At 33.7% G+C, this 18,779-nt stretch overlaps 2 protein-coding genes across 2 annotated transcripts in view; one reads left to right on the top strand and one right to left on the bottom strand.

The window, feature by feature from the left end:
• Window positions 1-5,357, top strand: part of LOC150106376 (uncharacterized) — a 92,336-nt gene extending 86,979 nt beyond the window's left edge. Inside the window, exons 12-13 of the mRNA XM_090393105.1 lie at window positions 1,686-1,817; window positions 5,276-5,357. Coding sequence (XP_090249231.1) covers window positions 1,686-1,817; window positions 5,276-5,295 — 152 coding nt within the window. The 3' untranslated portion in view covers window positions 5,296-5,357. The remainder of the gene's footprint in view (window positions 1-1,685; window positions 1,818-5,275) is intronic.
• The window catches only part of LOC150106375 (erythroid differentiation-related factor 1), a 381,623-nt gene that overhangs the window by 356,994 nt on the left and 5,850 nt on the right, over window positions 1-18,779 (bottom strand). The gene's annotated exons all lie outside the window — the stretch shown is intronic.

Here is an 18,779-nt window from a genome sequence, read left to right as displayed (position 1 = left end):
AGATCAATGTTCAGGATATACTTAGTAGGCGATCTCGAAGCTTAAGATGTTTTAAAACACTGCGACGTTTATTGTATGCGTAGGATGAGTGGAGAGTCTTGTCCATCAGAAAATTGTAGATGGAATTTGAGATCAGTGAGAGAGGTCATTTATGTATATGAGAAAGGAGATAGTAGCATTAGTAAAGAAATCCGAAGAGAGAATATCCTCTATCATCGCATGCAGCGAAAGATCCGAGAGAAAGCTAGCAATCTACGTATAAATGGTGAAAGGATGACAATAAGATGGAAATTTACTGAGAAACCTTGCATACCAGAACATAGTTTTTTAACTTGACATATACCTTAACAGTTTGGTAGTAAATTTGAAAGGTAATCTGATTAAAATTACTTCTAAACTTGTTTATTTAAATGAAATAAATAATAAGTTTAGATATTAATATCTAAACTATTAATATTACCCATTTGGGTATAAATAGTTACATTTTATGAAATATCGAGTTGCCTTACTTTAGACTTAAATTTTAATAATTGTTGCACGTAATTTATACATATAATTTTGGATTAAAGGTTTCGGATTGCCCTTATATATTCTCTGACAGATTAAATGCCAGTTTAATTTAAATGGCAACCATGAATAAATGGTCAGAGAGAGAGAGAGAGAGAGACACTGCTGCAAGCAATATACATTGTAATGAGACAAACAATGTACATGGCTACAAATTAAAGTTATTTGTAAATTACTTTACTCTCCAACGACAGATTCACATTTCACAGGGGACGCACAGAGCAGTTTGAAAACAGCCTAACATCTGTTTCCTCAGCATGCAAAACTAAGCCATCCGTCTCATACATTATTATTACATCAGCGCACACTCTTCAGCAATCATTTTATTTAATATAAAATCATATTTTATTTAAATGAACATCTTTATATTCTTTCTCATTCTGTTATATCTATATACACTTCAAGTACAACAATTCATGAAAATATAATATTATAAAAAAATCGTGAATATATAATATTATATTCGTGATTATTATGGGTGCAATGCACCTAGCTTCATTAAGTTTAAAATGATCCAAGGAAGTATTTCAAGATAACCAGCTCATTACATTACTATTGATAACCCAGTTTATCCTACGAAGCATTTCAGATGATGGAAAACCAAGAATAACCAAGTATAAAAAGTGTGCGCTAAAGTAAAATAGTCTGTCGGATTAGTTCTGAAATCCAAGCCATTTGGTTTTATTGCCTACAATACATCTTCAAGGCAGTTACTACTCCCAAATGACTGTGGCTGATGCACTATTTAATCTCATGCCTTGTACGTATGCAATTTCTTGCCTGCATTTATATTTTTAAATGCTAGTAGATTTTCTGAATAGTTCATTTTGAACTTGATGTTCTTTCATTCTACTATTTACATAGAATTTTGTGATGATTCAGGCATGCGCAAACACCCATATTGTAACCAGTGGTGATTTGGAGACTAATACAGAAGATGGCTATTTTTTTTTCCAGATTTCTTCTTGAAACTATTAAGGGGACATATGTCAATTTAACTGTTCTAAATTTCAGAAAACCATACATTTTTTCTGGAAAAGTTCCATTTCTTTTGTTATCCTCCAAATATCCCATTTTATCATATACTTTTGAAAGTCTTCATACTTTTCAACTTGCAGGTATCGGAATGTGCCAAGCAATTTGGTGTGACAATCGAGCACGTGTAAGATGTCTTGATTGCGGCCAAGTTAATTACTGTAGCGTCCGCTGTCTCCGTAGCGACAGAGTTGCTCACAGCAAAGTGTGTTATAGTAAGTACTTTAAATTACTTCCTCTTCTGCTACACAGATTTTTTCCACATGTATAAAGGCCACATTAAACTTTTTTCAATCAATATTAATGAAAGACTTATTAAAAATCGAATTCACAAAATCTATTTAAATTTTAATTAATAGACCAATGCCTCTATAGGAATACTTGTTAAAAGTTAAAACTCTCTTTAGGAATGTCAATTGTTTGATTTCTCGCATTCTAACTGGACTTTTGCATTAAACTTTATAAGTAACTAGAATAACTAATGGAAAGTAATGTTTTTACTGGGTTTTGTTAGTGTGAGTGATTTATCACTGAATATCCATGGAAGTTTTTATGAAAATATTTTATATCCTAACATAATTTTATAATTCCTTATCAATCTTTTTATAATTTTTATCGATCTTTTGTAATAAGAGTCATTTTCAAATGCTGTTGATGATTTTATAGCTAAATTCAAACACTGATGATTTGATAGGCAACTCAAAAAACGAAAAGGTTCGTTTTTTCATTTCAGGTCACGTGTAGCAGTCGAAGAACCTGTCTTTTAAAAAAAGCATTCACTATATTTGCCAGATCGAGCACCAATATATTGCTTTCTACTCTGATTTCTACGCTATTGTCTCGAGAGAAAAGAACTTGAACGCTTCGAGACATTTGAAAGAAGTGCTATGTCTACATTCGTTGCTTCAAAACTGAAGTAATTTTCGACACAGAATTGGAATGCATGTGAGAGGGAGGCAGATGATCACGCAGAAAATAAACTATATATATGTTCCGTTGAAACATGATTCAATATAAATATATGTTTACTTTAAAGTTGAAGGAGTAAATAATTACATCTGGATAAATGACTCGAACATGAATTACTACAACTGATATTATATACATTTACTTAAACTAAGCACAAATATAAATTTTTTTGCGATCCGATCTCACTCATTGCTGAGGAAGGTCTCTCCTCCAACCCCTAATGGCAGAGGGTGGGAGAGTGCATATGTTTTTTGTATGAATATGGGTGCATGAATAAAAGATATCACAAACATCCATGCCAAACAGAATTCAAAACCGCAGCTTTTTGACCGGAGAACGAATACGCTACTACTTGGCCAACAAGGTCGATAGCTTATCAACAATACTGTAGCCGATAACACTTTGGTAGAAGTGTTATGAGCTGCATGTATAGAATATATATAGGACTCTAAAGTATGAGAAATTTTCTTTTGGATTTATTAGTGGACCATAGTTCTTTATAAATGCATACGATCGTCGACAAGTTTCGCCAGATAATCACGCAGATACCTCAGGATTAGCCCATAATTTCTCGATTTCGAACCACTCCATCGATAGGGACAACAGCTCCATGCCGTACATTGAAGAAGATTTCAGATGTAGAAACTTTAAAGAAGCTGCAGTGGTACTCCGGACAGGAGACAGTCTCAACAGAAATCAAGGCATGATAATAAAAAAAAAACATTTGGAAAAGCTCAATAAATTCGCTATGTTTAGCAGAACTCAACTTCGCGAAAAACTATAAAACGCGATCAACAAACATTGACTAAGACTCCGCGTTCCATGCTCTTGATGTTACGCGTCATTTCAATTTTAATTCATTTAACTGTTGTTACTCCATTCTTTTTTTAGCATTTAACGTTAGTGTACCCATTTCTTGTCCTGAAGAAGCCAGAAAGACTTAAGCTGGCGAAACTTGTCGACGATTGTATATATTTATAAAGAAGCATAGTCCACTAATAAATCCAAAAGAAAATTTCTCATACTTAGTGTCAAGGGACCAAATACTCTATTAACAGTTACAATGAATAGGACTCTATAATTGGATTTCTACAAACATAAACGCCAGCATGCTTGTTTATGGAAGAAGTTCAAGTTGAAAAGACTATAGAAAAATATTAATTCTTGAAAATAACAGAGCTCATTAACTATACCAGGTAATTAGTTTGTTATTATTCCCTTAATACTTCGAATACCATCTCATCTTCCTTTTTCATGTTAGTCTCAACGGCCTATCGCGATCAAGAAAGTTGGAATTTTTGAAATATAATTACTAATTGTGATAATGCTGCTATTTCTGCTTTGATATAATAAGACAGATTTGCCTGTTTATTTGGATGAAAAAAACTCTCCGCTATCTCTGTATGAGACGGACTAACTCACTAACTGTTTAGGTATTTGCCAAATTAACTTCAATAGTATCTAATAAAGAAATGATAGCGAAAAAATAAATAAACGCTCATTTTCAAGTTTAAAATTTCTACAGGATGTCGACAAGAAATAGACATCTAGTTGTTTTTTTTATCTATTTGCATAAAAATTGGCGTTCCTTGCGTTTTCAATGTCTCCCTTCAACTAGCTGCCAGCTGTTTCCATCGATTTGCCATATCTGACGATATTATGAATAAGTTACAGCGGAAGGTAAGAGTTTGACTATGGCAATGAAGGCTCCAAAGTTCCCATATACCCGTAAGGCACAAAGAAATATATGTAACTCATTTAGCAACTTTGAAGCTCTTCATACTGGAAAACTTTTTATCCTGCCTTTTCGAACAAGCAACACATATTTTAATGTACAAGGTTCTCTGGTTGCCATGACAACATAGCTGCAATTTCACGAACGAACGCTTTATAACGCTAAGGTTGAAGACGATGGAAGATTAGGGGACCGAAAGGCAACTAAAGCAAAAAAGAGATGGATGGGAGAGAGAGGAAGGAAATAAAATAAAAAAGAAATGGGTAGGAAGTGGCGAATTTTAAATAAGTAAACATTTTCCTAGTTGGTAAGGTGATGTAGGCAGTAGATACAGATTACCTGAACCCACGGTAGGAACTTGCGTAGGATGTTATCAAAGCGGAAAGACAAACACGAGGTATTTGATACACGCTTTCAAACTCCTTTTATTCAGCAAAAAGTTTATCGTTTTTAATAACAAGCCAATACGTATCTAGGCATTTATCAGAGTGAAACTTTCCAGGAGATGTTATCTTAAAGCTACTGTCCAAAGAACCATAAATAATAAAAATAATAAAAAAAGCATAATAAAAAAAAGCATATTTTACTTATTTATGCATTAAGAAATTCAATTTTCTTGCTCAAGCATTGAATTCATTGAATAAGAATTTTTACTTCACGTAATTCATTCGTTGTAATGTTATAAAAATCCCGGATGTATTTCAAGGATGGTCATGTGATTTGTTTTGGTTTTTCTAAATCAGTAATTAATCTCTTAAAAAGCATTGCCATATTTGCGTTTGTACATAACAAAATAATAAATAAATAAAATGAAATTAATAAAAAAATTAAAATTTTAATTTAATTTTTTTAATTTTTTTAAAAAAAATTAACCTTTTATTTAAAAATTATTAAAAAATAATTTGTCAGAAATCAATCTTATCAATGGTATTATAAATATACTAACCTTTATTTATTAATTTTTTTCAGAACCGCCTTGGAAGCTGTAAGCAGAAAGATATACCGACAGTTTTATATATATAAAAAATAAATAAAATAATTTATTAGTCAAACAGAGCCTTTGTGTTTTTGAAGAATGAGTGGCTGTGATAAACTGTTATAAGGATAAAATGAGATAAGAATACGGATTATGCCATCATCCATATCAATTATTAACTTCACTCTGCAGCATTTCAGGAGCATTGTATCAGAATTGATCAGAATAGGTCATAATATACAAACGAACTTGTCACAAAGTCCATGTAAGATTAGACTTTGGTAATTAATTGCTTTATGGATTAAAATAGCTATAGTTTGTGAGGCAACTCATTCCTAGCTAGAGTGTTTGGTTTAATGCATGTACAGAAGCGCATCTTATACAGCAGTCGATGTGTGTCATTTAACACTGGCTATGCTCGTTTCCTAAAATCCACGAATTTGCAGTTGTTGGCTATAGAAGGTTATTATTACTAAGCTCGAGGGAGATACACATTTCTGTGGAGTACAGCTAATTACCACAGTACTTAATCAAAGGATAATCTTTAAGATATGAACGGAATGTCACTTATACGTTCGATACTCGTGTGTGTGTGTGTGTGTGTGTGTGTGTGTGTGTGTGTGTGTGTGTGTGTGTGTGTGTGTGTGTGTGTGTGTGTGTGTGTGTGTGTGTGTTTCCAATTCAACAGCAATGGCACAGTATAAATATCAGGTCTATTTCTAATTTTATCACCCCAAAGATGGTATAGATTCAGAGTTTAGAGTCTTAAAATGCGCGGGACTGAAGGATTTTGTAGTGTGAGTATGAGTCAACATGAAAAAGAGGAATTGAGAGTACTATAATAAGCAAAACTATAGATAGGGTTTGGAATCGGCGAGTAAAGATCGTTTTTATATCTGTTATTCCATTCATCTAATTCCTCATATATAAAAACGATCTTCCCTCGCCGATTCCGAACCTTGAAGAACGACTGCATTGATATGAAGATCTGAAGACAAAAGAGTCTCTAGCATTGCACACAACGAGCGACGACCGGAGAAAAAACTGGCAATCAAATTGCAAATGATAGAAAGCAGACCATAATATGGTAATTAGCTGAGAAGCCATAGATACCAAATCGTAATAGAAGACTTAGTAACATAGACTGCAACTAAATTTTGATTTCTCCAAACCTTTCCACAGCATGTCCAGAAGTGGGTGGAAGGAAGGAAGTCTGCTGTGGATCTTGACCAATCTCGTCCATATTAATGGTTTCTGATTAGCTGAGAGTTCTCCAGGTTTTGAAGAAGTTGATGATGTTTTCCATTCATTTAGACATCGCCGAGATGAAAATAAAACGACAATAATTTAATAGTAGATATGTTTTGGAATTGACTGTATATGAGTTTGCGTCCATGTCGTGGGGAAGATGTCAGCTAAGTACAATACAGTGTGGAGATGATGACTGACAGATGTTAGTCCATCATAACATTTCCTGAGTACATCAGTGGAATGCCGTCAAGACCAGAAGCCTTTTTGGTTTCCAGATGATTGTTCAAGATTCTTCTGACATCTTTTTGGTGGATATCTACATGCATTGCAATGTTACAGGTAAAAATAGAAGTTATTAGCCTTGTTATCTATGTAAGAGTTGGAAAAGATAAGACTAATGCTAGGAGGTGAGCTTTATCTTTAGATTATGTTGCAATACTGCCATCTGAGTGAGCATAGATTCACAGAAATTTAGCTCAACAAGTTTTGTAAGGTACCAGTAGGCATGACTGCCATTGTTGTAGGAAGCAAGTTTTCTACATTTAGATCTTTCAAAGTGATTGGCCTTGTTAATAATTGTTTTGCAGATATTGGACCGTCATGAAGCCCACTACTCAAACGAGGGCTTGGATATTGGACGGAATTTGATGAAGGCTAAGAAGCTGTCAATAGTGGATGAAACTTATATGACATTACGATCTGAATTAAAAAGAGGAAAAGTTACATCAACAGTGCACCTGGAAGAAGAACTGGTTAAGAAAAGTTCCAGAGTGTTTGTTGTGTAAAGAGAACTATCAGCTATTTTGGATATCAGATTAATAGTTTGCTTTAGGTCAATGCTTTAAGCAATTAGATTAGCTTCTCTTACTGCTTACCCAGTAGAATTGGAGCTTCCTATAGTTGTGGACCTTAAAGTCATCAATGACGATGACTTGACTAGTTTGATTGCAGGAAATCAAATTTCCAGAATAAGAATTCAGAGTGTTCAGAATGCTTTTTTTTTTTTTTTGAATTGGCAAGGCGGTAGGGACAGCAGATGAGTGATACATAAAGGGGCAAAAGGAAATCTTAAACCACAAACAGTTTACAACATTTAAAAGTAATTAAAGTTTTATGCCAAACGAAACTTCCATTGACAAATTATGCCGCTTAAAGAACTTTCATTACCTGTTTAGACAAGATATCAGAATGAAAACAGAAATCTTTAAGCTGAACTGATAACATATAAATTGAACATCTAAGTTAAGAAAAATGATTAATTTGAAAACGAAGAATACTTTTACCTGAATGTTTCTATTATTCAGACTACTACAGTTGATCGATGGGAAGTAATCAATATTTCAACAATTACCAATAAATTAGAAGAATACAAATCATACCTTGAAATCAATCAATCAATCAAGAAAATTATTAAATGAAATGTTATCAGAGTACTCATAGTTTACCTTAAAAATTACGATTTTTTTTACATTAAACCCAAATACATTTCATGTCACATGGTGATAAGGATACTTGGCGTTCAACCAGGAGGTCTATTCTCTGAATGATAATGTTTGTCGTTACCTGCCTGTTGACTGAGTGGATAGCATATTAGCTTTTCAGCCAATGGGCTGTATGTTTGATTCCATCTATGGGATGAAAATTTATAAGTATTAGGTAGCAGATGATTTTATCTCTGGGTGTGATATCACCCTATTTATTGGAGGCCTAGAGTCAAGTCTTTAGAAGAGAGTAATAAATTATCTAATCTTTAGCACATACACGTACTAATGTACAGTAGGTTTACGGATATCTCGTGAGAGTTAGTCATGCTAAAAATATGTAATGTAAGAAACCCCAAGAAAAGATTTAGGTAAAGATAAAAGAAACAGAAATTGCATACCATACCAAACAAATGATCACATGAAAAATTTTGATCAGCAAGATGCAACATGACGAATATGCAAAATTAAAGTCGAAATAACACCTAAGACTGATAACTAATTGGTTATCCAGAACTTACCGCTTTCGGGAAGATTAACACTTTTTAAAGCTACACTAGTAGGATATGCCACAATATTCCTTCCTAGCGAACTTTTTTTTCTCGATATATTTACATAAAGCCAATTATTAGACATTTAGCAGTAATCTGTTATGGGTTGCATTATTTTAAGATTTTTGATGTCAAAAGTTTCAGAGCATGTAATTTAATAGGAGGATCAGCAAAAATGACTGATGATACATCGATGTATATCAGTCACTTTTGGCAGATTCTTCGCCGCACGGAATTTTTATTGCTAATTGATAGCATACGGTAGCTAATAATAGCACAAAAAGTTACTAAACATTTTCCTTAGAAAAATCAGAATTCAGTGGACCTTAAAGAGATGTCGCTTACGTCATTAATGAGAGTTCACAAAATCCGTCTCATAAGGAAAACAGATAAGGAATTAATCGAACGGTACTGTTAACATTTATTATATGTCCGAAATTAATAAAACAATTAATTATAATTGCGTTTTAAATTGAATTTCACAATAAAAAAATTATATTGCTTAATTGATTTTTAGATTAAATCTTAATTCCCTAACACAACGTCTAATGGGTTATTTCTTTTTAGAGGTGACAAGTGTGAAGGCTGGAAATTCAGGCATTTCAAATCTTAACACAACAAACACACCATTGCGTTTGTTGCAAAAAGATTCTGAATTTCGAAAATACGGTATGTCACAAAACCAGTCCTTAACTTCAACACCCCTTCACTACATGAGCTACGAGATATGATGTTCGATTGCATGCATGTTAATAGAATAGCACGTGGAGAGTCTATGCCATTACATTTACCTGTAGCAATGATGTTGGTGTTGGAAGAAAAGACTTTAATTGTTGAGCATTATTTTTGTTCTATTGCTTGGGGCACGCTTGGGGCATCCATTATTTTGATGACACTATTACGTGGGGCACGCTTACAAAAACGACGTACAAACTGCTCACAAACATGTCGTAGGCTTGGACTATTTGCTCTACCAACTACGTATGAACAAAAATAATGCTCAACAATAAAAGTCTTTTCTTTCAACACCAACATCATTGCTACGTCGTTTTTGTAAGCGTGCCCCAAGCAATAGTGTCATCATTGCCTTAACTGAGAGATTCTAAACTGCCGGGAGTGTTCTGCCGTAATGCAAAGGACATTTAGGGAGACCACGAACTGTTAACACAAGTGAAAACCACAGGTGTGTGCCGCAGCAAGTGTTACAGTCTTCGAAACGCAGTCCATGTCCATCAGCTGTAAAACTTTGGATATCGAGGTAGTTACTACAGAGAGAATCCCTAAGGAGCAGGATGCCTTTTCGTGCATCATTCAGATGGGTCAGTGTTTCACAGCAACGTATTACGCTGTACAGGGGGAATACTGTGCACGCATGCTGGTCTATGTTTACGAAAATCCGTCCTTCCTCCATGACACACTCGGACGAAAGGCATTTCCATCTAAGTGGTCATGTGAACAGAAGAATCTACGGGTTTCTTCACAGCGAGAAGGTCACCGCATGGTGTGTGCTTTCCTGCCATTGCATAATTAGGACCTTGCTTCATTGAAGAGGGTGGTATAACCGTGACCTTGAATAGCGAAAGCTACATCGAGAATGTGTAAGTTCCGTTCAACCAGTGCATAGGAAGTCGTCAATAAAGCATTATTTTTTGACGATAAGGTCAAAAAAGCATTCCATTTCACGCACAGGTATTCCAACAAGATGGAGCAACTTGTCACACATCACGTGGTTCTAGAGTCTATTTATCCAAGCACATACCCTGGGAGGCTCATTTCGAAGTTCACAGAATTCCCATACCCTTTACTTTCTCATAATCTCACATCGCATGATGCCTTCGTTTGCGGATTTGTTGAAGGAATGGGTATTCCGCGACGACCAGCTTTCGAACCTTCATGAACTAAGGGATAAAATCACATGGATATCCAGCAGATGTCCCAATCCTTGTTCTCCAAGATGACAGAAAACCTTCGCATGCGCGATGAAATCTGTCTAGAAAGACAAGGTGCCCATTTCGAGCAACATAATCTACGTAAATGCTTTATTCATCAAGATTCCACCGAATATTTGCAGATGTACATACACATTTCTGTGTTAATTTCTGTGTTAATAAACTCTTTTGCTCCATAACATATATTGATATATATATAGTGGTTATTCAGTACTTTTTTTGCGCCATACCGTATTATCAACTAGTAGAATAATAATGATTGATCATTTATACTCTACATATTGATAAAGAAAAATTAAATCAATTATTTACTAATAACTGTTTTAATATAAGAGCACCATTGAAGGTGAAATATATTTTCAATATTAGTTATCCAAATAATTCTACTGCGAAAAGATCCATCTCCTTTCATGACTAGGTAAACAAGTAGTTCTCCCTGCATTGCATTATCTATCTTGACAAAAGTCATGCGATATTATACAGCAGTTGTCTTTCTGTACAAGTCATCCCCCAACCCACATCTTTCCATCACCTTTAGTCTTTACAAAGACAATGCGTTTGCACTTTGTTGTCATTTGCAAGCGTTAGGAAAGAGTATCACTTTTATCGTCAATAGTAAACAAGTTTATTGAATGGAATATTCAGGTCTGTATTATGTGTGGTCAGGAACAGAGCTGTCAGATGTCATCTATTCTTTTCATCTCGGTAGGGGTATTAAATTCTGCACAGTCACTAGCAATTACTTATAATGCACTGTATCAATTGTCAACTAAAGGTCTCAAGATGTATCTACTCCATATGTCGGTTATATAAAAGATATTACATTATTGCGAAAATACAGAATATAAATGATACTGAGAACAATTTGAAATGCTAAGCAAGTTATTTATCCTGTAAACTTTAGAATAACAGTTTTCTACCGAGAACTAGGTCTTGTAATTTCTAGAGATACACACCAACAGAGAGTGATGAGAAATTTCTTCAGTATGTAGAGCGTGAGAATTCAGTAATTAACAACATTATTTTATGTTATCCGAATGGCGAATATTATTAAAATCATATTTATTGAAACATGCTCGACTCTAACTGTTAACTAATTTTTCTTATTCAAAAAATAAGCACTGTTTATTGTATTAATGTTACAAGATATTGAGAAAAAACAAGTTTAGTTATTAGCATAAAAATGAAGGGAAAGGTTGCAGCAAGAGGAGGAGGAGGAGGGGCCTTTTGTGTATCTGAAATTGGCATATTAGCAAAGCATGATTAGTTAATGATCTTGTTCCGTTTGGGTTGTACCTGTCATCTTCAGAATGGTTTTCAATAGTACACGAACGATATCAGAAAATATTGAAATTACTCAGCTCACAAAAGTCTGCCTATGCCGATATCAACGTCAGTGTAGAATTCTAAAATACTGTATTTCTTCCATGTATCTCCTCCCCATAAAAAGACAGAACAAGAAAAGTATGGATAGGCTGCCTACATTGAATTATTGAAGATGCAGCAAGCTGAAGCTTAAAGCAAAAGAACAAGACAATATTTTAAAGATTTATAGAAATAAACAACTAAAATTCCGTACAGCATTGTACAGACAAATCTAGTGCATTAGTAATAGCTAAAGCGTGTACGCCCACAGATGGGAGACCCTTCGACACTTCTGCGCATGTCAAAAGAAGGAGAATCCATTCCTATATTAAGGTAATCAATTCGTATTGCGGGATGAGTTATTTATTATTACACGTCGGAAAATTAACTCCTCTTTTATGATCATTGTACATTTTAAAGTGGTATATTTTGCTTTTATAACAGGTGGAAAATTTTACGTATAAAGCACGTGATTTTGCGTGTTGGTGATCAATTCGTATATCGCTTTATTTCTTTCTCTCCTTCAACATGAATTGACTCTTCTTGGCAGTCTGCCAGCTACGGCCCTCGCTTCTGTGGTCGGACGTATACGCCTTAGCCATTACTAATATTTGTTTACAACAGCTGTACATTTTAGTCATTAGCGTAGAAATAAGTTAGAATAAGAGAAGGATATATAAATTCATTGATCTCTGTTACTATGTGGCATCAAGGAGCCAAAAACTGAGCAGTGGAACAATAATCAATCTTACAAAAACTGAAGTTGAGGGCAGAAGCAGACAAATTATGACAAACATTGCAGGAAGTAATCGACGAAACTTGCATTGTGTTTACGTGTATTTGTGTATGTTTTCGCATAATTCAGGCGAATAGGACAGGCGCAATTTTTAATGAAAAAGATAATGTGCTACAGTACTCCGTTGATATCGTATAATAATGTAGACATATACTTCCATGTGTTGTTTAATCATATTAAGAGATTGTATTAGCATATCACAATTACGGGATTTATCTCATAGCAGTTGACTATTTATCTTTCACAATTAGTGTTGGAACGGATTAGGGAGTACGATTATCAGTTTGAACATATTCAGGTGATCATAATCCCTGGTGTTAGTTATTACATAGGGCAACTATTTGAACCTGATAAGGCATCGTGTCAGAATACAGAGACAATGCTGCAACATATTGTTACACAAACTTGTAGAAGCACCGTTTTTTGCTTCAACACGACAAGGTAAAACAAGACAAAAAAAACGAGTTGTGTTTTTGTCTTGTTAGAAACTGTACAATTCTAGAAGCAAAAACAAAAAGAAAAAAAAAACTATTTGGTATACACACCGCTGCTGCTTTATAAAATGCCTTTAAGAATATTATACGTTCATTGACGAAAGAGTAATGACTTCTGTTGTTATGGTTACAGTCGTTTAACGAATGCTTTAATTTGAGCCATACGCTTTTAGAGTATAATAAAGAAAGAGGTTAGTTGACGAGCTTCATATTTAAATGATCTCTAAACAGACATAGCTGTTCCGTTTTGTTAAAACTTTATTCCGTGACCTTGATAAAGTCGTGCGGAAACGTTTTTTTTTATATATCTGATCCACACTCGAAAGGCCACAAGACCTATAGCACATCAGCGTCGTGGGTTGGCAAGAGGAATAGAAGAAAGAAATCATCTGTTCACATTTTGCTTGAATTGCTGAGCGTTGTAATCTTTGGGAAAGGCAGAGCGGTTGAGACTGTTCCGAAGGACCGAAGTAAATGGAATAAAAGAGGAGGCAGTGAAGTTGGTTCGGTAAGTTTCAAGAACCACTGTAAAAGGATGTTGGTTAGCAGTGGCTCTTGTTTTAATTATTTTGGAGGAGAGTGGAGGAATAATAGTAGCCAATTCAGCAGGGCATTGTCCATAAAAATATCTGTAGAAGAGGTACAAGACAGAAACTGAATGTCCGTGAGAGAGGGATTGAAGTGGGTATGTGAGAGACAGATCATTAATTATCTGGAGTGCCCTCTTCTGATTAGAATCGAGCAAATCTTAGAGAGAGAGAGAGAGGATTTTGGTGCAGATGGGAGGAATTTTGCTACAACTTTTACAAGAAAACACTTTCTGGGTGAATTTCGAATTCATGAAGTTCTCTCTTGAAAGACATTATATTTTCTGTAGTTTAAATAAATAATATGATATTTTAGAAACGCTTCGTTACTTATATCTGATTCTGTTTGAAATACCCGGGTTCGAATCTTATCTAGGGCTCAAGGAACATTTATAGGTAGCTAGCGTAATACGGAGTTTTCTTCCAGGAAACTTAGGGTTTTATCCATGAAGCAGGCAAGCAAAACAGGCACATAATACACTGTCCTCGCATCTTAATGGCTTTGGCTGTAATTTAAAAATAGACAACCAACCAATCCACCGGATGTCACTGTTGTTCATTATATGTCTTCACGTATTTGATCATCTACCTGTAGTCGACACAGTGGTTAGTCTATTAAATGTAATATGATTACCTACCTTGCAAAAATGCAGGAATATAGTTACTGAATAGTTACTTAATATCGAAATCATTGTTACCTATACAAACCTCAATAGGGCAGGTGGAAGAACCACTCACCTTGCATCATTTAGCTAGAAAAGACCTGGTTTCGATTGTAATCATGACGCGACTAATGTTTACAATGTTATTTACTAACTTACAATAAAGTGAAAATGATTCAAATCTTACTAGGTTCATTAAAATATGCCTGCTGGGACAAATGCGAACCGAGATTCGGCATTTGGGAATTCCTATTGTAGCATAAGATACATTCATTAGTAGGCGTTCTTCACTACCAGCAATTAATACATGAAAGCCAGAACGTTTTTGGACTTTAGGTGTCTCTCTCTCTCTCTCTCTCTCTCTCTCTACAGATGAATAGATTGGTCGCTGTAGCGCCAACTGACGACTTATCTTTACAACCGATTAAACAAACAAAGAGCAGGATCCAGACACAGAAATCAACTAATTTGTATCCCATTAATTTCTTTCTAAGTTCTTCAGTGGCTTCCTTATTGGTAAATTCCAATGCATTCCCGCTCGAATTCTTTAATTTAATTATCCACAGCAGGTTAATTGCATTCTTCTTCAATTAACCTACAAAGGTTCTCATTACACAGTAGATCGGAAATAGCCAATTTCAATGCATTGCGACAGGGTGTTGTGTTTGTTTTCAATATTGTTCCCAAGTCATTCACAAGGGATTCAGTATTTACTCGTTGCTATGATTATATTGCGGACTAATCTACTTACTATTTTTCTGCAGAATCACCAAGAACGTTGCGTTACCTAGCGGTAGCCAACGCTGTCACAACATCACACCATTGATCAATGAAAAAGGTCTAGTTTTTATTTTTGGGGTCACTAGGTAGAATGCTTAACTGGCACTGGCTCGTTTCTATGGTAACTCCGGCTCTTTGAAGTATCAGGGGAAAAGAGTAAAGATGGATGCATCACAAGAAAAAGAAAGGACTTTTTATGGATTAAGATGTCACTTTTTTCACCTTGAATTTTTATGTACTTCATTTCTGAATGTACCATTAAGAATAAAATAATGAATAGGTGGCTCAGAGATGGATGCAAAAATAAAAACGTTAATGTGTTTTACAAGGTCAAACTGCGTTTTTAATACTTAGTACTTTTTGCACACACTTTTAATGAACTTACCATTAAAATTGTTCCTTCTTTTTGCAAAACGCATTTTTTCCCTTAACGAACTCTATTATACTGTTTTACTAACATCCACGTGGTTTTCATCAAATAGGTTTTAGTGATTATTATTACCAAACCCATATAAGTTTTGGTAAATTCTTTACTTGTAAAATATAGTGAAAAAAATCAATTGCTAGATAATGAAATTTGGATGTAACAACCCGAGACTCAACAGAAGTTGATGGTGCATGTTTTAAGAAAAAAGAATAAATCAGAAGTAGAGAAAGATAGAATGGAGGAATGATTGAATGTTCTAAACTCTCTTATTCGCACATATCTGAAACAGGTTTAGAGAAGTACTGGCAGAGCTACAATTGCAAGAACATCATTCTGTGTTACGATAACTGGAGTGTTGTACACAGTTATTCAAGAAGACACAACATCGACTGCTAAAAAAACAAAGCTAGAGGTAATGATTTGCAGACAAAAGCAGTCAGTACACTGGCGCTTAATATTTTTATGGATAGCCAAATCTGATTCAATATAATTATATTTAAAATTTCTAATCATGCTCTACTTTTTATAAATAAGCCTTTCAAATTTTAGATTTTTCGTTAAGTGACATAATGTTATTAAGAGAAACGATCTAAATTATCTTTATATCTTTATAGTAAGCAGAATAAATATAATAAATAAATAAGATATTTTTCAACAATGAATTATACAAGGAAGCTATTTTCCGGGGTGTACCTTTAAAAAGTTTTCATTAATGAGGGGATAAGATTATTCACATTCTTCCAAAAAATAATGCTTAAAGATTTCTTCAGAGTAACTAATCCATCTGATCCCAGTAAGTAATAATGAAAACGTAGCAGGTAACTTGAGGAGCATATTCTATCACAAAAATAAAAGTAAAAACAAACAGACAAAAATAAACAAATATTTTTATTTGTTTATTTTTAAATAAACACATAAAACTTATTAAATAAATAAAAATTACTTATTAATTAATATTTTCGAGTATTGCATGTGGCAAATTTAACCAGAGTTTCACCAATGAATCGTATATTCTCATAGAATATTAAGAGTTCAACTATTCTATGGGTAACTTTTATTTCTATATCAATTTAAGCACTTGTTACTACAACTTTGCAAGACATGACATCATATTTATCTTTGAAAAGTCAGCGTAGACAAAATAGCTGCAATCTGTGTTCGTCACTTCATTTTTTTTGAACCAATCCTAGATATCTAAACTACCTAGGTAGTTCAGACTCTAAGTAGAAAAGGCTTTCTGATAAACAATTGAACGTCATTTGAATAACTCAGATGTCAACTATTTTTTTGACGAAAGAAATGCAGCCATGTTTCCTAACTTTGCACTACACCTGTATCTTGATTCTTTGAATAATGTGCTTCCAAAGAACGTCTTAGAATACTAATTTCCGAGTCGTCACTTGCCCTTGTCTGTTTTATTTCTTTGTTGCTAATATCATTCATTACGTGAAAAAAATCGTCTTTTCCTTCATCCATAATGTGCATTACTTGTTTACCAGTGGCGTAGCTAGAGCTTTTGCCGCCCAGGGCGGTCCCAGAGTTTGTGGCCCCTCTCAACACACACCAAAAATATTACAAAAAGTCAAAATGATGTATAGAGAAATAAATTAAAACACTGTGTTTATTTTTGAAGTAAAACTTTAACTTCAACATTCTAAAATGCTATTTTTCTTGCTTTTCTATTAGCAAAATCGTCGATGACAATGACAAAGTCTGTTTCATAGTAACCTAGGTAATTGTTAATCTATTTTATTTAGAAAAACTCCTCTCACAACTTACAGCAATTGTGAGGAAAATTCGCAGTAGTATTACAATATTTGAAACTGAGTTCTTGAGACTGTACTTTAGAATTAATTACAAAAGTTCAAAAAGGTTCAAAGTGCCGCCCGGAGCGGACAGCCCCCTCCGCACCCCCTAGTTACGCCACTGTTGCTAACTGATGTTATCGATTTAGTGAAAGTCCCAACAACTTTAAATTAATTTCCTTATGACGACAACAAAAAGATCTCTAGAGCAATTTGATAGAATTATTGCGACATATTAAAAAAATTAATCGATATAGCTCTATTTCAAAAGTATTTTAAAAATACTAGTATGAAAAATTATGTGAAATAACTTACATCTGTATAAATTAAATAATTTAATTAATTTGAATATTTTATTATTCTTGCTATCTTGTTTTCTTTTATAAATTCTCCTGTTTTCTTATTTTAACCTTTCCCCAGTTTTCTCATTATAAATTAATTCACCTATTTTCTTATTATAAACTTTCTCTAGTCTTCTTATTTTAAATTCTCCTCCTTTCTCACGATAAATTCTCCTGTTTTATTATTATAAAACTTTCTTTTATTTTCTTATTATTAAAATTAGTTACTATAATAGGATTTTTGATTGCATATGTTTCTATGCAACCAAACTAGGTTTCTAATGATAAAAAGTCGAATTTATAATGAGAAACTAGGAAAATTTATAAGAGAAAACAGGAAAATAATACGAAAATAGAAGAAAGTTTATAATAGTAAAGCAGGAAAATTTATCATGAGAAAGAAGGAGAATTTAAAATGAGAAGACTAGAGAAAGTGTATAATAAGAAAATAGGTGAATTTATAATGAAAAAACAGGACATTTTATAATGAGAAAACAGGACATTTTATAATGAGAAAACAGAAGAATTTTTAATGAGAAAACTGAGGAAATTTTATAATAAGAAAACAGGAGAGTTTATAATAAGAAATAGGAAAAATTATAATTGGAAAACAGAAGAATTTATAATTGGAAGACAGAAAAATTTATAATAAGAAAACGAAACAAGAGACAGGTTATAATAAGAAAACAGGAGAATTTATAATACGAAAGCAAGACAATTTATAATTGGAAAAAATAATTTATAATGAGTAAACGGGAGAAAGTTCATAATAAGAAAACTGGAAACTTTATAATAAGAAAACAGGAAACTTTATAATAAGAAAACAGGAAACTTGATGAGAAAACAGGAGCATTTATAGGAAGAAAACTGGAGAAAGTTATAATAAGAAAACAAGAAAATTAGAACGAGAAAGTAGAATTCCTTATAAAGAAAGCTGTGTGCAGCTATGAACCAAAGTTCCTGAGAGAAAGAGGCAGAGAGAAAGCAAAACTTTGTTGCTCATAGTGT

The sequence above is a fragment of the Typopeltis vanoorti genome, chromosome 5 (genome assembly GCF_054136105.1).
Source record: "Typopeltis vanoorti isolate ZY-2024b chromosome 5, IOZ_Tvanoo_1.0, whole genome shotgun sequence".
NCBI lineage: Eukaryota > Metazoa > Arthropoda > Arachnida > Uropygi > Thelyphonidae > Typopeltis > Typopeltis vanoorti.
Note: the sequence above shows the minus strand (reverse complement) of the source record. Positions and strands in the feature narration are given on the sequence as shown.